General features: G+C 40.4%; 1 protein-coding gene across 3 annotated transcripts; it reads left to right on the forward strand.

The window, feature by feature from the left end:
• The first annotated feature begins 335 nt into the window (after positions 1-335).
• Positions 336-27,260, forward strand: zbtb34 (zinc finger and BTB domain containing 34). 3 transcript variants are annotated; one of them, XM_072488516.1, is made up of 2 exons: positions 336-454; positions 20,725-27,260. In XM_072488516.1, the coding sequence occupies exon 2, from the start codon at positions 20,750-20,752 to the stop codon at positions 22,277-22,279; it is 1,530 nt and encodes a 509-aa protein (XP_072344617.1). In that variant the 5' UTR covers positions 336-454; positions 20,725-20,749; the 3' UTR covers positions 22,280-27,260. The 3 variants fall into 3 exon arrangements, with proteins under 3 accessions (XP_072344617.1, XP_072344616.1, XP_072344619.1); XM_072488515.1 differs by lacking the exon at positions 336-454 and adding an exon at positions 533-551; XM_072488518.1 differs by lacking the exon at positions 336-454 and adding an exon at positions 1,036-1,080.

Here is a 27,260-nt window from a genome sequence, read left to right on the forward strand (position 1 = left end):
AACAGGCTCTCAGCTGGACTCAAGCCGTCCACTCGGTTCCTCTCGGGCACCGAGCCCCGCCTTCGGCTCCGCTCGGGCACCGAGCCCCGCCTTCGGCTCCGCTCGGGAACCGAGCCCCGCCTTCGGCTCCGCTCGGGCACCGAACCCTCTCAACTCGGCTCCGCTCGGGTTTGGCGGAGTGGGAGGGGCCGGCGGAGGGGGAGGGGCCGGCCTTCGCTGCCGGAAGTGGGGGGTGGTCGACCCGTCGGCTGGATTCAGTTCCGGGTCGGGGCGGTTATTCGGACGGGGTTGGGGGGGGAGGGGTCTGTACGTGAGGCCTTTGGGCAGCGACAGCACCGGGTGCTGGTGGGTGGGGAAACGACAAGAAAACCGGAGGAGGAGGAGGAAAAATGTGAAGGTGGGGGGGGAAAAAAGAAAAAAAAAAGGCCCAAACCCGCAGCACGGCTAAAGCGGAGTAAGTATGAAACGCGGGGTGAGGCGAGCGGCGGTAACGCGAGCGGCGGGTTCAGGCCGGGCCTGGCCTCCATGTTGTGTGTGAAGTTCGGAAGCAAGTAAGTACTCGGCCGAGTTGTCGGCGCTCGGACTCACTCCGCTCACTCACTGGCGCAAGGACAGGCTTCAGCACAAGACAAGTTTCCGCCTTCGCCTCTTTTCCAACAAACTCGCTCCTTTTTTATTTCAGTCGCATGACAACCTTTAAAAAAAAATTGTCCCCTTCCCTCCTCTTTCTGTCACTTCAATATCCCTCTCGCCGATTCCAAGTTAAAGGGCAGCTTGTCTGTTTATTTATTTATTTATTATTTCCATATGTTTTCACGACCGGCTTTTTGCGGGGGTAATTTTGAATGACCGGTCAACGTAACAATCGGTGCGAGTTCAGCAACAAGGAGGATTGTCCACGACGCCCCCTCCTCCAAGGTTGATGAACCGCCGCGATTTCTTTTCAGGCAGACCGTCAGGAAATATAAACCCAGTCCCACAGACATGTTGCTGCCCCTCACGAAATTCTCCCGGAAAAACAAAATGATCAGTCCCATCTACTCGATTGGCGGGTCACTCTCGCCGGCAGACTGACTTGAGGTACTGTGCAAAAGTGAAAGCGAAATGAGAGAACCGTTGTTGACCGTGGTGTCGGCATATGTATATACACCCACAAATACACAGGGTCCGGCTTAAAATCAAGTGTCCCCCCCCCCCCCCCCCCGTGTTTCAATTGGCTTCTGTTAACACTTTTTCCTTACACCGTATCCCCCAAGACTGACCTTGCCATCCCAGTTTGCTCCAAGCACATGGCCTTTAACGCTCACATTCAAACGGAGGGCAGAGTCTGTAGCGGGAAAGACCGTGTAAATAAAAACATGCACCTTCGTGCTTACGAGGGCGAGCGCATGTTTTGAGTTGGCTCGGCGCCCAGATTTCGAAAAGAATTTGAGGGCATCAGTAAAATCAAATCTAATCAAGGTGGAATTCTCAAGTGGCAGTTGCCATTGAGTTGTGCATGAGAATAATAAGGTTCTGTCCCACGTCCTCCTTGCCAATGCATGTGTTTTTAGGCTAAGAAATCCACTGTGGAGATTACACTTCGCGAAGATGTGCAAAATACGGTCACCTGAAAGCAATATGGGATTTTATTTTTGCCATCCAAAGTTCTTTCACCTTTGACCCCTTGTCGAAAAATGTGCTTATTTTGTGGACTGAACTGATTTCAAAATATTCATATACTAGTTCCCTGAGAACTTAATGACATTGTTTTTGTGCTATTTGCATAGTTGAACTTTCAGAATTCAGACTAGAATTTTATGGCGTAGAATAGACATTTACCCCATCAAATTTTTGCTGATTTTTTCTCCATGTCTCACACCTCTTCTAATCCCGTACGCCTCACCCCCTGTAACACAGAATGATATAGCATGGAAGGTGCCCTTTAATATTTTTTCATAATGCCAGTTTGGTTCTGAATAATTCAATTATCATCTAAAACTGAACAGTGCATATGGTGATATAATATTCTGAAATCAGCTGAACAGTGGTAACTGTGCAGCATCTTTTACCTGGTAAAATGCACATCTGGTTTATTTGGTTGAAAACTTTTATCTTTTTGATTTACTATATGTCTACGTTCACACACAATAAATACTGCTAGCTGTAGTCCGAGCCACCATTTTGATTGACTTCAGATGTTAAATCTATCAGCCCCGTGAGTATATTTTTATTGCACATACTTTAAAAAGGGTAATTATAATCCACCCAACTTCAGTGGCTTAATTATCATTTTCAAAGGTTTCTTCATCAGTTTACCTGCCTTCTACTTGACTTGCTTTTAAGTAGGTTCCGGTATTCTGTCGCCCGTGACATTTGTTTCTAATTGTTCACAGCTTTTGCATTTTGGAGAGATGTGCAGTAACCTTTGGCATTGTTATGATGGAGCTTCAGTACTTTGCTGTTTAGAGTGTTAACCTATGGGCTTACACTCTCAATTGCCCGACGAATATTCTCATGGTAGCTCTTCACAAAACCATGCTGACTCTGATGCATTGCGCTTTGAATTTCCAATGTCCTGTTTTTCCTGAATAATGGATTCTAACAATTTCTCAATGACCAATATTAAACTAACTGCTCTATAGTTTCCTACTTTCTGCCTCCCTCCCTTTTTAAATATAGGCTTACATTAGCATTTTTCCAAACCACTGGATCCTTTCCTGCATTCAAAATTAAGGAATATTTTCACCAATGTGTCCACAATTATACTGCCACTTCCTTTGAGACCCAAGGGTGTATGCCATCAGGCCCTGTCTGCCTTCAATCCCAAAGTTTATTTCGTACTTTTTCCCTATCATGATTGTTCTAAGTTCCTCCCCTTTCATTACGTCTGCATTATCCATTACTATTGGGATAGTACTAGTATCCTCCATGTAAACTGAAGCAAAATATTGATTTAGTGTCTCCGTCTTTTCTATGTTCCCCACTATTAACTCTCTGGTCCCATCCTCCAAAGCACCAATGTGCACTTTAGCTACTCTCTTCCCTTTTATATACTTCGAGAAACTTTAGCTATCCTATTTTATATTTTGCGCTAGTTTCAACAAAAAAAAATCCGTTGAGCTTTTTATTTTTTAATAACTCTTTAAAAGTGTGGATCTTTAAAAGTTTTCCAATCCTGCCACTGGCCTTTGCAACATGTTATATCTTAGTTTTTGTCTTTGTTATCTTAACTTCCTTGCTTAGCCATGGATGTTCTCCCCCCCCCCCCCCCCCCCCCCCCTTACAATATTTTTTCCTCTCTGGAATATATTTTATTTGGGAGGAGCTGAATATCTCAATCAACTGCCCTGCCTTTTACTCTTCCTGCCCAGTCTACTAGGGCCAAATCTCTCCTTGTGCCTATGTAATTACTTTTGTTCCAGAACGCTTGTGTGGGACTGAAGTTTTTTGCCCTCAATCCATCCTGCCACTAGCCTTTGCAATATGTTATACCTTAGTTTTTGTCATTGTTATTTTTAACTTCCTTGATTAGCCATGGATGTTATGCCTTCCTTTCTGGAATATATTTCATTTGGGAGGAACTGAATATCTCAAACAACTACCATTGCTCATCAACTGCCCTGCCTTTTAGTCTTCCTGACCTCTGCTAGCGCCAAATCTGTCCTCCTGTCTATGCAATTATCTTTTGTTTAATTCCAGAATGCTAGTGTGGGACTGAAGTTTTTCTCCCTCAAACTTATGCGATGATCACTCTTCCCTTGAGGATGCTTAACTATAAGATCGTTAATCCCTCCAAATCTAGAGTAGCCTGCTCCCTGGTTGGTTCCACAACATATTGCTCCAAGAAATAATCTTATACATTCAATGAACTCTCCCTCTAGGCTACTTAGTCTATGTGCAAATTAAAATCGCCAATGATTATTGCTGTACCTTTCTTACAAGCCCCCCCGTATTTCCTGGTTTATACTGTGCCCCACTGTGGAACTGCTGCCTGGGGACCTATAGATTACTCCCACCAGGGACTTCTTTCCCTTGCTATTTCTTATTTCTACCCAGATTGATTCCACGTCTTGATCTCCAGTGCCCATATCATTTCTCGCTATACTAAATGCTGGTTGTTCTCTGGCAGCTCCTGGTATCAGGTTACAGTGCAGCATTGACCGTCTGTCCACTTGGTACATAACCCAGGCAAACCAGAAACATGGGGAATGTTGAAAGGAAATTAGTATGCTGAGGTTACAGAATACATACTCAGATTTGTAATTGCATGTTGTAAAATTAAAGCACAGGTGTCCCAGTGCATTCCACTGGATTTCTGTGATCCTGCATGTTCAGTGTTCAAGTCTTCATGTTTCCACAATTTCAGGGACATGGAATTGAGCTGAGAGGAGGGCAAGAGGCTGCTTCCTCACAAGGCAGGATAGTACATTGGTGGGCAATATACCTGGGGTACCAGGTGGCCAGTTTAAGAACAGAATCAGCAGAAATTTAGAAACTGCTTCCTGAAATTGTATTTTAACTCAGAAGAGAGATAAAACATCTTTTGAGATTTGCGTTTATTGAAATGCAGTCTATTTTCACCATTCTGCCATCAATTAAATGGTGTGAAAATTAAATACTTGGCCGTGACGTAGAGACAAGGACACGTGTATAGGAGTGTCAGAGGCTGAAGTAAGAGAATAGGCATTAAAGCATACTCTGTCTATTCTACCGAACCCTGATCTTCTCTGCCTAAACTGCTCAATCACAGTCAGAAATACAAAGGTAATATACCTGTTTTTTTTTATCAACTCTGCTTAAATCCCTTTCCCACCCCCACCTCCAACAAGTGCAAGGAGCATATGGATTGATTTTTGACTAACATTGTATGGGCGGCACAGTGGTTAGCACAGCTCCCTCACAGTGCCAGGGACCCGGGTTCAATTCCAGCCTTTGGTCACTGTCTGTGTGGAGTTTGTACGTTCTCCCTGCGTCTGCGTGGGTTTCCTCTGGGTGCTCCGTTTCCTCCCACCGTCCAAAGATTTATGGGGTAGGGTGATTGGTGATGGTAAATTATCTCTTAGTGTCCAGGGATGTGTAGGTTGGGTTATGGGGCTGCAGAGATAAGACGGGATATGGCGGGTGGAATTCTCATTTGAAGGGTTGGTGCAGACTCAATGGGCCGAATGGGAAACCATTCATTCAGTTGTCCTTGCCATTTTCCTCCCTTCCCTTTGCTCAATCCATGGTAACCCAGTTTCTCGCCTTTCTCCACCCATCTTCTGTAAGATCATCTTTTCTATGAGACCCACGTCTTGATCCTATTCATGTTAAACTTCTGACCACCCAACTTTCCTTAGTTTAGCCCCTGTGTCAGAGGAAACTGTAAACGGGTCTCTTTCTGTCCCCCTCCCTTTCAAACCGTGTTGTTACTACCTCCATTCGTTCACTATTACAAACCATGCCTTCAGCCAGCTCGGTGCTAAGTTCTGAAATTCCTACTGCAATCCCTCCACGTGTGTCTCTCCTCCTTCAATATTCTTGAAACCTACTTCTTTCATTAAGCTTTCAGTGATCCCCTCCTAATATTCCCTTCTGTGGCTATGTCAATGCTTGTCTGAAGACACTCCTGTGAAGCACTCTCAGATGCTTCCCAATGTTAAAAGCATGACATAAATGTAAGTCCTTCGTTTTGGTATACCATATTAATTTTTGATGCTGACAAATGCTGACATAATTTTGTCACCCATACGTTTCCTTGCTGAATTATCTTATAATGGCAACAGTGAAGCTCATGTGGTTTATGTTCATCCTCGAAATCCTGAGATTAGGTTATTGCCTAAATTCACTGAAGCATTTGTACCATTTGTAACCATCTTTATGGTTATTTTCCTTGATTTTTGTGATGGTATACATTTGTTTTGCTTTTCCATTTAAATAAACTACATGATTTAGGAGACATAATGTTGAATTTGGAGGAGAGTCCCTGGAAAATGTATTAAACATGTAATATAGCACCTAAAGCATTAAAGTGGTGAATTGCAGGAAGATTCACAACCGAGATAAAAATATCACACAGGATCTTTCTGAAGTATCTGCAATGTCTTGCATTTGGAAACAAGGTTGAACCATTATAAGTGAAATTTTGCCATGCAGCAATGTGATGAGGTTAATTATAGCAGTGATGAAGTGTGAAAGGCTTAAGATTCAAGAACGCCACGGGCCCCAAGTTTATTTCAGGCCTGTTTTGCTGTATTTTTGATGGTGCTGTGATCAATTTTAATAGCAATTTTTATTTTTAACTGATTTAAATGGAGCTGTCCTGATAAGTTTACATTTAGTAGTTCATTTCACATTTTCAGGCGTTCCATGGGGTTTCACGGCTTAAGGAAGTACTTTTGAGAAATCGCCTTTTAGTGAAACTCCGAAAACATTTGGAAATAGCATATTCCAACAAATATGAACAAGATAAATGATCAGGCAGCCTGTTTTAGTTGAAGAATGGATGTTATCCAGGTGACCCAGAAATCCTTTGCTCTGTTTGAATCATGCTGTGAGATCTTTTAGGTTCAGCTAAGAAGGCAGACATCGCTCACCTGAAGTCAGTGCAGCAATATTTCAGTACTGCATTGATCCTAGATTATGTGCTCAAGGCTGGAGTTGAGCTTGAACTCAACCACCATGACCAGTTAAGAGTGCAAACATAAAGTTGGGACTAGTGCTAACTATGGCTATGCTTATACCGTACTGTAATTTAAGTTCGGTGAATTTCACTGCTGCTCACTTGTAAAATGAGTAGTGGAAGCAAATTTGTACAGATGTATCTTCTCGTTTTACAATACAACCTTACAACTAAGCTTCCATGGCAGTCTGATGTGCAGAGCCTGAGATACTGGACAGGTTGAGAGGACATAAATCTTGTGTATTAAACTCCATTAATTCGAGAATGTTGGTAAGTAAACTCTTCCTAGGCCTTTGGTAATCCAGTTAATAAGTGTGGGCGAGAACAGACAGATTGTTGTTCCGTGTTTTAATGGGCTGATTTCTACTTGGGGCCTCCTGTTAACAGTTGATCAGTATTGTGGAGACACCAATATGCTATGGCTGTCCGGTGCATCAGAATGCTATATATACTGTTACTTTATTCCCTTTCATTTTGGGGCGAGTCCTGGACTGGCATCAGTGCTTATGTTTGAATGTAAGCTCAAGATCTGCAATCTGCCATGTGTGGAATCGGATTTAAGCTGTTATCACATTTGTAATGATCTTTCCCTGTATGTTCCAGGTCTTGGTTTTGAATGGCTTTAGTTGGTTTGCTGTTAATTGTATATGGCTTCACAATGTTATAGGGGAAATATAATTCAAAGTAGGTTAAGAAATGTTTTCCGCTTTGTAAGAATACATCTGTGCTGTGCACTTCCCTTTATCTGCATTATGCTCTTCCCAAGATTGGGCCAGTAAAGATTTTTAATACAGCAACAAAAAGTAGCTAAATATCGAACGACAAGTCGATAAGACTGAAACTATATCAGATTGGGCTGTATTTATCCATGACGCTATCAAAAAGATGTACAAGAATGCTGCTATAGTTCCTAGGTTGAAGGGGGAAGAAATGTTACAAGATAATGAATGGCTTAGATAGGGTGGATGTAGGGAAGTTGTTTCCATTAGCAGGGGAGACTAGGACCCGGGGGCACAGCCTTAGAATAAAAGGGAGTCACTTTAGAACAGAGATGAGGAGAAATTTATTCAGCCAGAGAGTGGTGGGTCTGTGGAATTCATTGCCACAGAGGGCGGTGGAGGCCGGGACGTTGAGTGTCTTTAAGACAGAAGTTGACAAATTCTTGATTTCTCAAGGAATTAAGGGATATGGAGAGAGAGCGGGTAAATGGAGTTGAAATCAGCCATGATTGAATGGTGGAGTGGACTCGATGGGCCGAATGGCCTTACTTCCACTCCTATGTCTTATGGTCTTAAATGCTTGTTAGAATATTTTCTTTTCATGATTTTTGTCTGAGGGGTGCAATGATGCTAATAAACTAATAGCAGGGTAATATTGCAGTATGCTTTGCGATATGGGAGATAGTATTACCCAGTGTGAACAGTATTCTTTATGGGAGCATAAGGTTCCCCTTTAGTTCATTTGTGTGAGCTGGAAGCTGAAATATTTTCCAGACTTCCACACGTTGAGCTAATGAACTATAGGGAGTGGGAGTATTTTCTTTGATATTCTTTCTCCGGATCATCTGAAAGCATTGCTCATTGGGAAGATTAAATCTACTAAACCCTGCATTTCATCATCTTGTTTTATAAAGTTCCTAATTCTCTTCATCAAAACTTGTGTTGCCATCAAGGACTAGGAGGCATTATCTCAATAAGGGGTCGCTGATTAAAGACAGATTAGGAGAAATTTCTCCTCTGGTTGCGAATCTTTGGAATTTTCTGCCGACGAGGGTTGAGGAGGCTATTTCATATATTAAAGGCTGAGAATGGTGTTTTTTTTAATATAGGGAATTATGGGAAACGGGTAGAAAGATGAACCTGAGATTAACATCAGATTAGCCATGATTTTAGCTTGAGGGGCTAAATGGTTTGCTCCCACTTTTATTTCTACATTTGCTAGATTAATTGAGCGGTAAGTTAACCAATATTAAATCTAGTTGACTTCATACAATCCCACCCACCCCAAAAAAAAACATTTATCTTGAGTTTATTTAAACTTTAAGGGTTTAAATGGCAAACCCTAGGTTTCCACTGAATGTTGGTATGTTCGTTAATGCTTGCTTTCCTCCACAAGTGCTCCCAAACGGTGGAGAAAACCAGTAATGCCTGTTAAATACCTATCAGTAGCTGTTTACAAGTAGCAGCAATAGAGTCGGGTTGCAAGTAGAATATTCTGTAAAGTTGGGAGTTGACCCTGGCCAAGGCAGATTCCATGTAACTAGTGTAACCATGTAGACCAGGAAGATTCCAACCAAATCCTGTTTTCTACTTGGTTGATTTAATCCCAGTTGAGGTGACAACAGCCGAATGCTACAAAAGAATTGGTGGTTCCGGGTAGGTTAGGAAAAAGAGTTGAGATTCAAATTCTTTATGTCCTGCCAAAATTGCATGCATCTGGGACGAGATGGTGACATGATGTTTAGTGCTATAAAGAATTTAGCTGAGGTATGGTGTTAGTGAACTGTTATTAGCAAGGAATAAATTATTTTGGATGAGAACATTGGGAAGAAGATGGGGGGAAATGTGGTGGAGTTGCACAAAAGCAGTTGCAAAGCAATTATTTTTGCTGTTTTTGTCGCTGAATGTTTTCAACCAGTTTTGTGTTCTCTCCCTCTTTCCCCCCCCCCCCTTTTCAACTAAGTACAGTTTGGAACGGTGCAAGTCATTTGGTTTTCCCTTTAATCTAAGCAGAAACGTGCATTAGGGTTCAATTTGAGTTTAGTACATATTTTGACAATGAAGACCTGTAGTTTGAACATTGCTTGCAGAAAGCAGTGTTTGTGTCACACCAGTGTGTCACATGAGTATAAAGATTACATTCATCTTACCTTCTCTACACTGGGGACCCCCAATGCTGGTTGGGTAATTGCTTCACATACCATCCCCATTCTTTCTGGGAATGAAACCTTGAACTTCCGGTCATGCCATTTTAATTCTCTACTCTGTTCCCACACTGACCTCTCTGTCCTTGGCTGTCTCCCCTGTTTCAATGAAGCTCTGTTAGGCACTTCGTAGCCTTCTGGATTCACAATTGTGTTCTGCAATTTCTGATTGTAATCACAGTCCAGTTTTTTAGGCAGCAGCTATTATAATGTGCTATTTCCATTTAGACCTCTAGACCCATTTTCTGTTTCTTATCCCATTGTCATCCCCACCTTTCTTCGCCTTTGCAGCATCGGTTCTCTCTCCTGTCTCCCAGCCTATCACACACCTTCCCTTTTATTCATGCTACCCCCCCCCCCCCCCCCCACTCCCCTTCCTTGTTTTTGTGCTGTCTTAAAGCCTGTTGCACCTCTTCCCGTTCTGATATTAACCCATCAACGTGAAATACTAACTTCGTGTCTCTACACAGATGCTGCCTGACTTACTTTTGCAGCATTTCGTGATTTTGTTTCAGATTTTCAACATCCTCAGTGTTTTATTTTTGCACTGATAAAGGATCCTCTTTTTAAGGATTGAAACAGAGCATTTACTTGCAACCAATATGTGAAAATGCCTACAATTATGGCATTGTACACAAATGAAAAGTGCTCCATGGAATGTTGAGCATGCATTGTAATAGTCAGTCTGTGATCTAATCTGTAGTCTTAAGGGTATACAATCAAGATGTATGAATACTAATTTAATGTAGATTTGCATCCAGACATGCAGTGTGGTACTTTAAAAATAAATATATAATTAACTCACATTTCCATGCTCAGGTTTGTGGGGGGGGGGTGTTGGTAAGAATCCCACTTGTCAAAAAGCAGTAATGTAAAATCTGTGCCATAATGTTGCCATTTCATTACTTGCTAAACTTTGGCTGTGATTGAATTAAGAGTTCATATTCCAGCCCTTAAATTAACCAATTCCAGAAAGTATCAATGAGACAGCACAGAGCTACAGAATCCTAGAACCTTCCAGTACAGAAAGAAGCCATTCAGCCTGTTGTGCACTGACCATACAGTCCAATTTGCTCTCACCCCAGCTTTTACCCCCATAACTCTTCAATTTAATCCTCAAAATATATGCCCAATTGCCGTTTGAACATTCCTGTGAAATCTGCTTCCACCTCTCTTTCTGGTATAGAGTCCCAGTATGTAATTCTGTTTAAAAGTATATTTTGATCAGCTCCCTAATCTAATTCTTTGCCAGTTATGTAGGGGGCAATTTTTGAATTTAATGTTTTTATTTGCAACAAAGACCTAAGTGAAAGTGAAGTTTTGGTCAGTGCAATGGGTGAGAATATTTCACAATCTTAGTTGCAGATTATTGCTCCTGGCAGCATCCTGTGCAGAACAGCAAGTTGACTTGCTCCTCATTACAGTGCTGTAGTAATTTGTAAAGCACCTTTGGAGTATAGTGTTCAATTCTGGTCGCCACACTACCAGAAGGATGTGGAGGCTTTAGAGAGGGTGCAGAAGAGATTTACCAGAATGTTGCCTGGTATGGAGGGCATTAGCTATGAGGAGCGATTGAATAAACTCGGTTTGTTCTCACTGGAACGAAGGAGGTTGAGGGGAGACCTGATAGAGGTATACAAAATTATGAGGGGCATAGACAGAGTGGATAGTCAGAGGCTTTTCCCCAGGGTAGAGGGGTCAATTACTAGGGGGCATAGGTTTAAGGTGAGAGGGGCAAGGTTTAGAGTAGATGTACGAGGCAAGTCTTTTACGCAGAGGGTAGTAGGTGCCTGGAACTCGCTACCGGAGGAGGTAGTGGAAGCAGGGACGATAGGGACATTTAAGGGGCATCTTGACAAATATATGAATAGGATGGGAATAGAAGGATACGGACCCAGGAAGTGTAGAAGATTGTAGTTTAGTCGGGCAGCATGGTCGGCACGGGCTTGGAGGGCCGAAGGGCCTGTTCCTGTGCTGTACATTTCTTTGTTCTTTATTCTAGAAGGGAAACTCTACCTTAAAAAAAGAACTTTTTTGGGGGGGCGGGGGGGAAGGGCATATATTCCAGGGCTATGCACAAGAAAGAAAATTGTACAGAGGATGGAAAATAGAAAAATGCCCATGGCATTACAAGTTTTGCATTGAGCATCTGCTGCCTGTGCACAGTTTGTGGGCTCCTAGTTGCCAAGATTTTGGGCCATGTATTTTGTATCCACATTTAACATGTCCTAACATTTTGCATTCAGTTTTGTTATGTCAGTCGTCACAGTACATTTGTGGGCTCTGATCACCAGGTGGCACTTTGGAGTTCGTTTTGCATGTTTCCCTCACCTTGCCTTTCTTTAAGTTAAGAGCTCGTTTCCGCAATTGACTGCACTACCAGTTTATTAGCTTTTATCTAGAAAAAATAGGAGAGCTTATTGGAGAAGACAAAGGAACGGACACAAATGTTGGAAAGTGCTAATTGAGTACTTTGACTTTTACATGTGAGTGTCTTAATGGAATGAGAGGGTGTTCGAGGAGATCTACAGATAAAGTGAAATTGACAAATAGAACAGAACTCAAAAGGGTGCTTTGCTGCAGTGGTACACATGCTTAGGATGCTGAGGGACGTTGAGCACCATCCTTCCAGCATCCTTATAAATTCGTATTGTGCCAGAGGCCTTAAGGATTGCTAATGTAGCACCTCTGTTCAAAAAGAGCGATACATCCGGTAACTGATGGGCACTTGAGTCTACCATCAGTACTTGGTGGTTAGCTTCTAGGGGCCAAAGTATGGGATACAATGAATACTTTGGGGATTTTCACAGTAACTTTATTGCAGTGTTAATGTAAGCCTACTTGTGACAATAAAGATTATTATTATAAATTTGAGAAAGGAAAGCCATGTTCGATCATTTTAATAGAGTTGTTTGAGGAAATGGCAAAGTGTATCGATAAAGGAAATGAAGCAGGTGTTTCAAAAGACATTTGATAAGACGAAGTTTGTTTAAAAAATATCTGGTACATGCTTTTAAAGAGAATCTAACAGCAAGGTTAAGAAGAGGTTAGTTGAAAGAGAGAGAAGAGCAGTAGTTAATGGAAGAGAGGGATTTAAGTTCTGTTTTCCCCCACCCCCCAGTTCACTGTGGAGGTTCCTATCGTATATTATCTGTACTTCGATGCATTTTCTTTTCAGAAAATAACTGAAAGTAAGATGCAATGTTAGCTGAAATTTATTTGAAGGTGAATGTGAATGAAAGCTTTTGGGAGGAAAAAAGGGGATATATGTACACGCACACACTATACATGGTTAGGGTTCAGTATATGTCTCTGGGTTCAGAGGCCCCAAATTTTCAATATAGGGCAAGTTGAAGCATTTTTAAAAAGTGTAATCTATAAATGGGGCAGCGGAACGCAAAAGCACAGAGGCCAATGTGAAATCTCTAAGTAATTGCACCACAGTTAGAAATATCATCCAGTTTTAGGCGCCCTACTTTCAGAAGGATGTCAAGCCCACGGAGAGGGTACTTGAGTCTACAGTTATGAGGAAATGCTGGAAAAACTAGGGCTCTTTTCAGTAGAACAAAGAAGGTTAAGAGACGATCTGATAAGTGTTCAGAATTGTGAATAGCTTTGATAAGGTAAATAGGAGAAAGCTATTTCCACTGGTCAGTGAATCGGTAACTAAGTTGCTCATGTTATGCTTGAATGCCGTCATGGTTTTGTGTTCACGATCATTGCCAAAGGAGAGGTTAGGGGGAAACCTCTTGCACAAAGGATTGCAAGGAAATGGAAACTGGTTGAAGCAGAATGTGCAATATATTTCAAAAGGGAAGAGGTTAAATATTTGAAAAGAAAAATGTGAATGTATGGGGAGTTGGCAAGGGAATTGGATATAGATCTTTCTGAGATCTTGTGGTGTTAAACCTGATTTTGAGTATCACGAGCAGAAAAACATTCCTTTTACTGTAAAAGGCATGTATCTACTTCCTCTTACTAAAATATACAACTGAATGCCCCAAGAAACACAGACTTAATGAAAATTATTGGATTGATGAAAAATTAGCATTGCAACTTGTCTTTTTAACAAAGCATGACAAAAGCCATCTGTCTTAAAACATGAACCTAAACTCATATGCTAATCATGCTGTTTCCTGTTTGGTTTCCAGATGTAGCTGAATTCTGGATTATAATTTGGAAAATACATTTTGCTCTTTGGGAGCCATTGTTTCATGACGACAGCAAATGTAGTACATTTTTGTGTCTTGTCAAGATGATTATCAATTTACAACAATTAAAAATTCAATTGAACTGCTTTAAAAGACCAATTTACTTGGGCAATGAGTTCTACTTATGGGGAAACAACACCTTTGGTTATAATAAACTTTATTAGTGTCACAAATAGGCTTACAGTGACACTGCAATGAAGTTACTGTGAAAATCCCCCAGTCGCCACACTCTGGGGCCTGTTCGGGTCCACTGAGGGAAAATTCAGAATACTCAATTCACCTATTAGCACGTCTTTTGGGACTTGTGGGAGGAAACCGGAGCACCTGGAGGAAACCATGCAGACTCCGCAGACAGTGACCCAAGCCGGGAATCGAACCTGGGTCTCTAACGCTGTGAAGCAACAGTGCTAACTACTGTGCCATCCATATTCCTGATCAAACATTCCATATAATTAGTGTAGCAACAAGTAAGTTAACAGATATAGTGACTTTGATCCAAATATCTTAAATGTTGACTTTTATGCACAATTATGTTTTATTTCAATACAATTTTAATATTTCTCCCTTTATCCGTAATATGTTGGATAAGTGAGCACGGATATGCTATTAAACAGTGGAGGCACTTGTAAGGTGTAGCTAACTGCTTTTTCCTCTTAGTCAAGGGGTTCTGAGGCTTAATATAGCACTTCCCAGGTGCTTAATATATTTCCTAATCATTCAGCTAGGTCAGCATTGATTGCCCCATCCCTAATGAGAAGGTGATGGCGAGTTGCCTTGAACCACTGCAGTACATATAATGTAGATAGATACACAGTGCTGTTAGGCAGGAAGTTCCAGGATTTTGACCCAGCTACAGTGAAGGAATAATATATTTTCAAGTCTATATGGTGTGTGGCTTGGAGGTGTTCCCAGGCATCTGCTGCCCTTGTCCTTTTAGATGCAGAGGTCGTAGGTTTGGAAGGTGCTGTCTAAGTAGTCTTGGTGAATTCCTCCAGTGCATCGTGTAGATGGTGCACAGTTGCTGCCACTATGCGTCAGTGGTGGAGGGAGTGAATGTTGAAGATGATGGATGGGGTGCCAATCAAGTGGGCTCCTTTGTCTTGGATGGTGTTGGAGCTGCAAGTGGAGAGTGCCTTCTTCATGGTGGATAGGTTTTAGGGAGTCAGGAGGTGTTATCCATTGCAGAATTTCAAGCTCTGGCTTGTTCTTGTAGCCACAGTATTTGTATGGTTAGTCCAGTTCACTTTGGTCAGTGGTAACCAAACGATGAAAGTGCCACTGAATGTCAAGTGTTGGATTCTCTCGTTTTAAATGATCATTGCCTGGCACGTGTGCTGCAGATGTTACTTACCACATGAGCTAAAGCTTGGATATTGTCCAGATTTTGTTGCATTTGGACATCGACTGCATTGGTATCAGAGGAGTTGTGAGTGGTGTTGGACATTGTGCAATCATTAGCGAACATCCACACTTCTGACCTTATGGAAGGAAGGTCATTGATGAAGACGGCTGAGGAACTCCTGCCGTCATGTCCTGTATTAGATTAGTTCCACTTGTTTACAGCAGTGCAGATATTGCATAGCTGGCTGCAAGTTCAATATAAAACTAAGTGGTCCTTACAACATTTAAAAGCAAGCTGGTTATGTTTTATTTTTAGTTATAGTGGTAAAGTTCATTTTCTTCCCAATTTTCTTTTTCCTTTGGCATGGTGGCACAGTAGTTAGCACAGCTGCTTCACAGCACCAGGGAACTTGGTTCAATTCCAGCTTTGGGTAACGTGTTTAATTTGCACTTTCTCCCCTTGTCTGTGTAAATTTCCTCCGGGTGCTCTGGTTTCCTCCCACAGTCCAAAATTGTTCAAGTTAGGGGGACTGGCCATGCTAAATTAACCTTTTGTGACCAAAGATGTGCAGGTTATGGGGATAAGGTGGATGGAGTGGGCCTATGTAGGGTGGTTTTTCAGAGGGTTGGTGCAGACTCAATGGGCTGATGTGCACTGTAGGAATTTTCCTACACCATTGCTTTTGGTACTTGACCTGAGTGGTCATTCTTTCTCAGTCGGGCTCTGAATAAAAATTGGTAGGCTGCTGCATTGTGGGTCTTATCACAGGTCAAACCAGTTTGTGTCTTCAACCAAGTTTCACGTGCATGCATTCCAATAGGGGCCACTGATAGTTTTATTTTCATGGGATGTGGGTTGCTAGGCCATTTCGAAGGGCATTTAAGAGACAACATATTGCTATGGGTCTAGAGTCACATGTAGTCCAGGTAAAAATGTTAGATTTTCTTTTCAATATGGTTTTTTGTGACGATCGATGATTAGTTTCATGGTCACAATTGTTGTGATTAGCTTTCAGTTCCACATTTTGTTAATTGTTTTTAACCCTAATCCGCCAGATGCCTTGGTGGGATTTGAGCCCACATTCTCAGAGTATTAGCCCAGGCCTCTGGATTACTAGTCCAGTGACATTGCCACTGCACCACTGTTTCCCACATCTTGAGCATTGAAAGCCTTGATTGAATTTGTTTTCCATTTCGGGATGCTCCGGTTTCCTCCCAGCGTCCAAAGATGTACAGGTTGGGTGTTTTGGCCAAGCTAAATTGCTCCTTCGTGTCCAAAGGTTGGGTGAGAATGCAGGGGTGGGGCAGCAGCCTGGGTGGGGTGCTCTTTTGGAGGGTTAGTGCAGACCTGATGGGCAAAATGACCTCCTGCACTGTAGGGATTCTATGATTCCTCAGTCCATGGGTACTTGGGCAACTGTAGCAACTTTGAGTGTGCCCCAGCTGAGAGAAACTAATCTGGAATAGAAGTGAAGTCTTGAGTGAAGCCTTTTTAACCTGTGTGGCTAACGAGTACACTGGTCGAGGCCCACTGAGCTATGGAGAAAGAACCAAACTAATATTTCAGTCAGTTGATTCGCGATACGTGCCTAGTGGTGCTCTGTGATGAATCTGCTGCAAGTGGATTTCACTTATGTTTAGTTTTCCTTTTCGGAGATGTACTCTCAACCAGTCTGCTGGGATGGAGGGTGAGGGTAAGAAATTTGCTTACTCAGGCGGATAGGTCAAATGGGCAAGAGCTGTGGCCAATTATTAACTGCCTGCCATTTTAAAATGAAAGATAAATAATACTGGATAAACTTTTTTAAGTGACTTGATGTACAATATTTGTTCAGTTTTAAAGTGTGATCCCTGTAATTGAATCTATTTGGCTTCTCACTTCAATAAAACAATGGGGACATAAAATACACCTGTTCTTAAATTGCAAATGAAAAAATGTTTCCTCTGACTGACATGACTGGCGGTGGAGGTACTGTACCTTCCTTCATATGTCTTGTTCTGTCCAAATTATATTTCTCAAATTGATAATCCATCTTGCATCAATACTTTTTTGGGGAAACACCGGATTCTTTAAATGTATTCACCTAATGCTGACCTGATGACACTTTACGATGACATTTAAGAGTGTTAAAGACATTCTTAACTATCTCTGTTGGGCTACAACTTGTCAGGGAGAGTATTGGCAATTGGAAAAGTTATTTCGGATTTACAGTATCATCTTAGTTTGGGCTCCTTTCTCCCGAGTCTCCATTTGATGTTGCATCTAAATGATAATGTATCTAGAGTGGCTGATGATACAAAGCTAGTCGGGAATATAAAGGAGAACACCGGCTGCAAATGGAAAAGGACCGGTTGTGATTGGGCAACAAGGTGACAGACGCAGTACAATATGCACAAGTGTGAAGTTGATCAGTTTTGTCTTGAGAATAGAAAAGTAGTGTATTTTAAAAAGGTATGAAACTTGTGATGTTTGGAGTGGCTTGGGTTGTACAATGGACTCAAAGTTAGCATGAGCTACAGCATATAATTAGGAAGACACATGGCATGGTGATCTTTGGAGTGCCAGGATAAGGAAGTCTTGCTACAATTGTACAAATCTTTGGTGCGACCACGCTGGGAATACTGTGCGCAGGTTGGGCGTAGTCTGAGGAAGGATACACTTTGCTGTGGAGGTTTTATAGCAAAGGTTCAATAGATTAGTTCCAAAGATGCCCTAAGATGAGAGACTTTGATAAATTGGGCCGACACTGACTGGGGTTGAGTGGAATGAGTAGTCACCATCTCATTGAAACATACAGGATTCTAAAGGGACTTGACAGGGTAGACATAAGTTGTTTCCCTAGCTGTGGAGTCTAGAAAATTGGAGCAGTTTTAGAATAAAGGACTGATCACACTGAAATGAGAAATTTCTTCAATCCGAAGGCTAGGAATCTTTGGAATTCTCTATCCCAGAGGATTTGGCATGCTTCATCGTTAAATATATTTAAAGCTTAGATGGGCAAGTTTTTACTCTTTCAAGGAATCAAGGCAATGGGGAGCAGGTAAGAAAAAGAGTTAAGACAGAAGATCAGCCACAATTGTATTGGATGGTGGATCAAGCTTGAGGGGTTGTCTGGTTGACTGCTGTCCCAATTTCTTCTGTTCTTCCATGGAAGAGATTTAAAGAGATGGTACCAAGGATGAGACTTGAGTTCTATGGAGAAGAATCCGTGTTTAATTGATTTCTGGACACTAATGGGATAAAGGAGCATATAGAGCTAATGAGAAAAGTGAAGTTTAGGCGGAAGGTCAGCCATGATCGTATTGAATGATAGAATTTACAGTGCAGAAGGAGGCCATTCAGCCCATTGAGTCTGCACCAACCCTTTGAAAGAGCACCCTATTTAAGCCCACATTTCCACCTTATCCGCGTAACACAACTTAATCATTTTGGACACTACGGGCAATTCAGCATGGCCAATCCACCTAACCCACACGTCTTTGGACTACGGGAGGAAACTGGAGCACCCGGAGGAAACCCATGCAGACACGGGGAGATCGCTGGAGCTGTGAAGCAAAAGTGCTAACCACTGTGCTACCGTGGCGAATGGTGGAGCAGGCATGAAGGGCCGAATGGCCTACTCTTGTGAACTGTCTGATCTTTTGGTGATTAGCCACTTCTCCTGTTGATTTTATCGAAGGTATTTTTTGGCCTGTCCCTCAACTTAGGACTGTCCTGAGAATAACCTCAAATTTGAAGCATAGTGCAATGAGTAAAAGCTTTTCAAAAAGGGAACATTTTCCAGATAGTACAGATTTGGCCTGGAAACATGTATGGTCAAAGCTGAAATTACTGTACTTAATTTGAAAAAACCTGCCTGCCAGGCAATTACAAATTGACCTGAGATTGCCTGGTGCTATTTCACTATTTCCCTAACTGCCGAAGTGCAACGTTTTTCCCCCCTCCGTCTAAATATATTCTGGTGAGCCGGCACCGTACACATGAAATCTTTGTACTTTCTGCCCTGAGTGATAAACTTTCAGAATTTAGCTATATCAAGTGAATATTTTTATTTGCAGGAGTAACGATTTTGCTGCAGTTGATCAGTGCATGGGCTTAAAATAGTGCTGCCTTAGCAGTCAAGATTTCCCTCGGGCCCTGGTATCTACCTCCTGTTAAGATTTTAAGTGTGCTGTTCCTGGAGTGCTGGATATGATACGAATAGAAAACATGCCATAGAATTCATTTTGTATCTTGTGCTCTTTTCTGTAGCAGAGTTTGGTGATGCCATATGAATGTGTTTAGTTGAATTAATCATTTGATTTCTGATGTGCTCTTTTGTTGGACGGCACAGGCATAATAGCCACAAGCTGTGTAAAGGGTGGCTCATTTTTCCAACTACCGTGCACAAAAAAAATATTTTCCTGGCTTCAATTTTTTCAATTGAAGTTTATCTCAACACCTTTAAAAAGCACAGGAGTCTGATGTTATTTGCACTGTTGTGAAATAATGTTGCAGAAACAAGCTAAGCTATTCCTGATGCTAGTATAGCTGTAATTTGCATACTTCACTTTCTTGCACCACTGCTTAAAAGAAGTGTCAAATGGCTTGTGTGACAGTGGCAAAGCTAATTCATACCATGCTATATATAGCACAGAAATTATTTTGCAGCTTCGCAAGTATTCAGAATGCTTCACTTAAATACCGAACATTTTTGATTTGAGAAAGTGGGCAAAATAAATTGACTTGACACAAGTGGCCTTTGTTCACTTGCATAGAATAGCTTTACTTTGCTTAAAAACAAGAGAGAATAAGAAATTGTTTTACTTGCATGTCAGGAATGAAATATGGATCTAAGTTCTCTGAAAAATGAATATTTAGTTCAATTTTCTTCTTGATATGTATCTCCTTCCACATTGGCATTTGTTTGTTTTTTTAAGTATGTTGTGCAATTTTGTACATGGCTTGCAGTTTGCTGCACATTTGCTGCACATTTTTTCTCAAAATCCATAGAAGTCAAATTGGATTCATTGTCTCCTTTTACCGATGCTACTAATGTGGCTACGTTTTTCCAGCACTTTGTTTTTAGTTCAGATCTCCAGCGTCCACTATTTTATTTGTATATTTTTTAAACTCCCAAGCTTTATTCTCGCTGTTTGACTGGCCCCTTCATCCTAAACATTCTTTCTTGTAATACAATGCGTGCCCTGATACATTGTCTTTTTTATGGTGTATACAAATTCCAATTATGTGTTATCCTGCACTTATTGGAGCTGAGCGGTTGTTTTATTCGTTCATGGGATGTGGGAGTCGCTAGCTGGGCAAGCATTTATTGTCCAACCCTGAGGGCATTTACGAGTCAATCACATTGCTGTCGATCTGGAGTCACATGTAGGCCAGACTGGGTAAAGACGACAGATTTCCTTCCCTAAAGGATATTAGTAGTTAGTTTACATGAATGGTGTACAATTGGTGTACCCTTATGATGAGCTTTTGGCTATTTAGAGGTCACATGCTCTGTGTATCTGTAACCAATTTCCATTCAATGCAAGATAAATATCTGAAATTCTTTCCTGTAAGGATTGATTACAGTGGTTTTATTTGTTTCATTTTGTGACCCTCACAGGTTTTCAAGATTGACCATAGAAGAAATGGATAGCGGTGGTTATATCCAGTTTGATGTGCCTGAGTACAGCAACTGTGTTCTGAGCCAACTTAATGAGCTACGCTTACAAGGAAAATTATGTGACATTATAGTTCACATTCAGGGTCAGCCATTCAGAGCCCACAAGGCTGTCCTCGCTGCCAGCTCCCCGTATTTCCGTGATCATTCAGCACTGAGCACCATGAGTGGTTTATCAATATCAGTTATTAAAAATCCAGATGTATTTGAACAGTTACTTTCATTTTGTTACACTGGAAGACTATCATTGCACTTGAAAGATGTTGTTAGCTTTCTTACTGCTGCAAGCTTTCTGCAAATGCAGTGCATAATTGACAAATGTACTCAGATCTTGGAGAGCATTCACTCGAAATTCAGTATTGTGAGTATCGACTCTGTAGTTGTCAGTACTGAAGATAATCAGGGAAATCGCAATGGAGTTAGGGAGAGCAACAGCCGCTTCTTAAATCCAGTTGAAATCTCTCCTCCATATTATGGCCAGGTACGACAGACAACAATTGCTAACGAAACACGTATGGAGGCCACACCAAACCGAAGTTTTCAGAATCGGACTATGGAAGAAAGGCACTCTGACCCTGGAAGCAGTGGTAGCATTTCTGAGCATGAAATCCAAATTGAAGGGGATCATGAGCAAGCAGAGTTAATAGTGAGGGAAAGCAATCCAATCGGCGCCCAGATAACCGAGGTCAAAGTTAAAATGGAAAAATCCGATCGGCCAAGTTGTTCTGATAGCTCATCAGTAGGTGATGATGGTTATCACACAGAGATGGTGGATGGAGATCATGTGGACAGAATGGTGGCTGTGAACGTTAGCTCATACGGACCAGTATTACAGCAGGCTTTCTCACTATCTCAACCAGCATCACAGTCAGCTGGCTTGTCAACCACCTATAGTTGCCTCACAAATTCAAGCCCCTCTAGATCTATGCTTAGTAATTTTAGAGGTCGAGGTCGACTGAAACGAAATATACAGATACAGAATGAAGGGCAAAATGTGATTAGTCAGTCTTCTGATGGCGACAGTGGGCCAAACAGACAAGGTTTTGAGAGTAATCCCCATGACCATGACGCAAGGGAACACTGGTTTCCATACAATCAAAGGTTAATCTGCATCTACTGTGGAAAATCCTTCAACCAGAAAGGGAGCCTCGACCGACACATGCGGCTCCACATGGGAATAACTCCTTTCGTCTGCCGCTTTTGTGGGAAAAAGTATACACGGAAAGACCAACTTGAATATCACATTCGCGGACACACCGATGACAAGCCATACCGCTGCGAAATCTGTGGTAAATGTTTCCCGTTCCAAGGCACTCTGAACCAACATTTGAGGAAAAACCATCCTGGCGCTGCCGAGATTAAAGGTCGAGTTGAGTCACCTGACCGAACAGATACACATATAGAACAAAAAGAAGGTGATGAACCTTCTCCCTCAGAGGAAACCAATATGGAGACTGCAGTGCAGGATGTTCTTCCATTGTCTCATATTTCTGAATGAATAGCTTAGGCTTAAAGCCAGAAGCACACGCAGCTAGAAATAATGCTACAATATTAGTTTTTTTTTTGTAGCACAGTATTCAACATTTATATAATGTTTTTGGTTATGAAACTACTATTTTTCCCCAATCAAGTTCTATTTTTTTCTTGTATCAATTTTCCCTGAAAGTTGATCGTTTTGAATAATTCAGAGAAGATAGTGTTGACCTGATTAAAGGTGCAGTGTATAATATAAATATGAAAATAAATGACAGTGTTCAGGAGAAGCATCAGGATAATTAGTTATGGTAACAAGAAGAAACATGTGTGATATGATAAAACACCATAATAAGTAAAAGCAAGCCTGAACATCCATTCATGCTTCACACAGCAGTGCAAAATGCTATTCCAGTCCAGTGTTTTATTTCACGAATGGTCTCATTAATGAAGGTTAAAGACATTTAATTTTGCCTATCCTAATGGTGCAGTGGTATGAAGTTTGAATTGAACTCTTCAATGGGCAGCATGGAAGCCTGGCAGAGATCAGGTTTTAAAGTTCTATTACGCTATTTGTGATGAGTTTGATATTTATTTTTAACCAGTAAATGTTAATTGACTGATGATCCCAGCCTCTGCAGTGTCTTGACATCTTATGAGCACCCTCTACTGTTCAGTCCATGCATAACACTCTTCCAAAAATACCTAAAAACATTTTCTCGGTTCAGACTTCTTCTACCTGTACTTGAAGGTGTGGTAACATGGATGCCTGGCAAGACTTTGAGCCTGCGCTATTAAATTATACACATTTTACCCACTTTCGCTTTGATCAGTGTTACTTTCATACTGCTGTGTGGAATAATCTGAATGCTTAAGGGCTATATTTATTAGTTCCAGTGATAAATCATTAACTATATCCGTTTTTAAAATAATTTCACTCACTCATACAAGAAACCTACATACACATTTTTGACTAATGTTAAGAAAACCCCACAGACCTTATGTATTCCAATTTATCCATGTCAAATGAGTGCAATCTTCAATGTACATTAGGAATGGACTTTCAACACATTCCCAACTCTGATGACACCTTGACAGGCACCCAAGCATCTTCAGGGAAATGGCATTTGTCAAATGGACAATTCTTTTCACTCATGGTAGGGCCTGGTGAAAGTTCAACTTCACCTCTTCTCCTTTTGTCTTCTATTAAAAAGTAACTTCTGAAAGTATGGTGACTTACCCTAAGAAATTAGGATATTGTGTTTGCAGCTTTTGCTCTTAATAACTTGGCTAAGAAGGAATGCTTTTTTATTCTTCAAATTTACAGATTAGAACTTGTACTGGGAAAAAAAAATCTGATTTAATGAACTATCTGTTTACTTTGCAGAGCAACATTTCATTTGGTATGGTCAATTAGTTATCCTGTTTAGGCACACTTCAGATTTTTTACTAAATTCAGTACTACTACAGTCAGTTGAGAAATTTGTGGGGGGGGGGGAGAAATCAAGTCAACATCGAAGATACTAGGTATGCAGGATCATCTATTTAACAATTGTTTTATCTATACAAATTATAATTTAGTGTTAGAAGACTGGTAAGTGGTGTATTCTACGAAAGCTTGTTTCAAAACAATTCAAATAACTTGTAATGTGTTTAAACACTTACAATTTCAATCAAAGCCTATGTGCTCCCCTTCCCTGCATGTTCTCTTTAAAGCCTCATTTAAAGTTTTACTGATGCACATATCTAAAGTTTATTAACTTAAATTAATATTTCAAATTGCCACACTACATCTTGTGCTAGTAGTGGTCTCCGTCTAGCACTTATATATAATTGTCTGCAGAAAATGCCTATTGTACAAAGATTAATTTGAGAAGTCTTTGACCGTTGGTCATTGAAGAGTGCAGTGGATTTGACACACTTGGAATTCAAACCGACATGTGGCCCTTTGAAAACATTGACTGCCAGTTATACTGAGATGAGTAAGGAAGTTTCCAAGCATCACATTACTCAATTGAGAAGTTTTGGGGCAAAAATAAATCCAACCAGTATTTAAAATAAGTAAATATGTGACTTGCATCGATTGCAGTTCATGTAACATCATAGTGGTGCATTTATTTTAGAAAAAGATGACTTTCCTCACCCTACGAACACCTCTTCCACCCAGCCCCTCTGAAAGAAGAGTTTTGGATACATTTATTGTACACAGTTTGCTAAATTAACTGTGATTTAGGACTATTTGATTAAGAATTTAATTGCATATGTTCCCAATGCTATCTACAAAATGAATACCTTGAAGTTTCTGATGTATGTTTTTAGAGGAAAAAATAATACAGCTTAACTGTACGTTATTTAAAAGAGTGTACTAATTGGAACAGTCTTTTATAAAAGTTTTTCTTGAAAAAGTTGTTTTACTTCCAATGTGAAAGATCTTTCTGCCAGCTTTAGTGTTCATTGTGAGATTTCACAAGGAAGAGTTGGATCATTACGTGGAGTCATATGCTCCGTAAGTGCTGGAAACATCTACTGGTCCCATATTCATTCCAGATTTTTGGGTCCATCCATACTTGGGTCTGTGGTGTTTTTTTTTTTTAATCCTGTGGGATCCAGAAGTTCAACTACCCATTTATTATAGCACTGTCAATTAAAAATGCACTCTTTGCATCCTTTTTAATCCACAAGAATATTGAATAAAGTGATGAATTCAGATGTTCCAGGTTTTAGCAATCCCAAGCAAATAATTGCATGTATTAGCAGACACAAAAGTTAGAAATGAATGGGGGACCATAGGTTTTCTCTGCCTTGAATAGGAAAGTTATTGTTGGTGTGTAATACTCTATGTAATCCATTTTACTTTTCTTTGTACGAGCCAGGTGCATAGTTATCTAAATCGTGTACACTCTCAAAGACCATAATATACATGCTGTGATGTCCTAGTTTAAAAATCAAAAAACAAGCAGTACTACTAAACTTAAACAATTTAATTGTTGCCTGGTTATAGTCCAATTCCTTTTTGGTATTCAAATGGCAGTTGTATATTGAAAATTTATATACTCTACTGTGGTCATTGTGATTACCACCAATCCTGGATCAGTGGACACTTATCTTGCAGATTTTCAGGTTATTAGTCTTTGAAGAAGATACAAACTGCAAAAGGGACGTGGTTTTGTATGGCCTCACCTACCTTCCTTAGGGTATTTGCCCTCAAATGGTGCTGTTAGATCAGCTTAGAATTATTTATTGAACCAGCATTAACAATTTTATATATAAATAATATTTGGATGCGTACTGTTTCAATTTTTTTGTTTATATAAATTCTTTATATGAACCCTGTGATATAATCAATCTGGAATTCTAGTCAACTCCAAAGTATTGATGGAATGATTGAAGTTGATGTTTTCTGGAATGCATGTAATCTTTAAGGAAACCTATAGAGTTTTAATCTATTTGTTCTAAAATCCAGCTAATCCATTATTATTTAATAGAACAGACTGATTTAACACTGGATGAATCAAGAGCTAAACTGATGATGTCATTTTGTCTCTTAGATTATCCCTTGGATTTCTTTTCTTGAAGAAGCTTGCAATTATCATGACAATTTCTAAAATCAAAAAAGCAACCGTATTAACCAAGATAAAGCACAAATCTGACCCATTAAAATTTGTTTTCCGACTAGTATATTCTGTGCATGGCTGAAATCTCATGAGCCTATCCTCATCTGCCATTTTGAATTTCTCAGACTCTGAGCTACAATGCCAAATGGGCACCCTATTGCACTTTGCTTGGATTCAGACAGAATTACTTGCTGAAGTCAGCAGTCACAGGACAGGCATTTTAAAACAGTATAACTGCAAAGCAGTGATGAATTCCCAACCACCATCTCTCTCACTCAAAAGGAAACTCGAGACAAGATTTGAAATGTTCCGTGGAGCCAGTTTTGTGCTAAATAAATTTGGGTGTAATACTGTCAGTGAAATCAGAGAAAAGTGAGAGCATATTTCACACTCCTGCATTGCGTATGTAAACTTCAGGATCTGAGTTCAGAGACACAGGTACTGATTGTATAGAATAGTGCAAAGACACAAAATTAGATTGTTGGGCAAGAGGGTAATTAAATTAGCTGCAGGTAAGCATTTAAAAGGTGCTTGTGTGTATATAATATATAAAAAAGATTTTTAACAAAACCTGTCTTGGACATCTAACTAACACTGTTTCTTAAACACCCTGACTCAGACTTGATATTAGTGCAATAAACACTCATCCACAATATAGACACGCAGTTTTAAATAAGCTATTTTCAAACCATATAGTGCATTTTTTTTACTTTTGATATTTACAATGTATAATCTGTTTAGGACCATTGTGTCATAAGCAACCAAAAATGTATTCCACTGTTGTATCAAGCAGTATACGTCAATAAGTTTTTGTTTATTCTTCTATGCAGCAATTGCAGAAGATAGAACGGAGCTTTTTGAGAATGACTAACAAGACTATATATATATATATATATATATATATATATATGAAATGATTTGACATCATCAGAGCAGGTTTCAGTTTGTCGGCAGAGCGTTTAATTTTCTAGGCTCTGCCCATATGATCTTAAAGAACCACAAAATGGCTGCTAGATTGTCGCTATCTAGAGAGGATATTGACTTGCAGTTCACTTATTAAAACTCTGGAGATTTTCTTTAGCAGGCCATAATCCATGAGTGAGTGAAATAATGAAGCTATGTAAAGCTGATGCTCTGACAGTTGGTAACTAGCCATTATGGATGTATTTTCTAGCATGAATGCAATCAATATTTATTCAAAAGTATATGTTTTTCTCTTATCCTATTAGCTGTGTCAGTGATCAATTAATATTTTGGTGCTGCTTAATTATTGTTTTGATCCTTTTTTTTCTGTATTTCCATTTTGTTGCTTGTAAACAGCTTTTGTATTGTTTGAAGAGTAATAAATGGAAAGTTTCTGTTTTTGTAAATAAATCTTTTGCTGTTATAGAA

Source organism: Scyliorhinus torazame, chromosome 22 (genome assembly GCF_047496885.1).
Source record: "Scyliorhinus torazame isolate Kashiwa2021f chromosome 22, sScyTor2.1, whole genome shotgun sequence".
Taxonomy (NCBI): domain Eukaryota; kingdom Metazoa; phylum Chordata; class Chondrichthyes; order Carcharhiniformes; family Scyliorhinidae; genus Scyliorhinus; species Scyliorhinus torazame.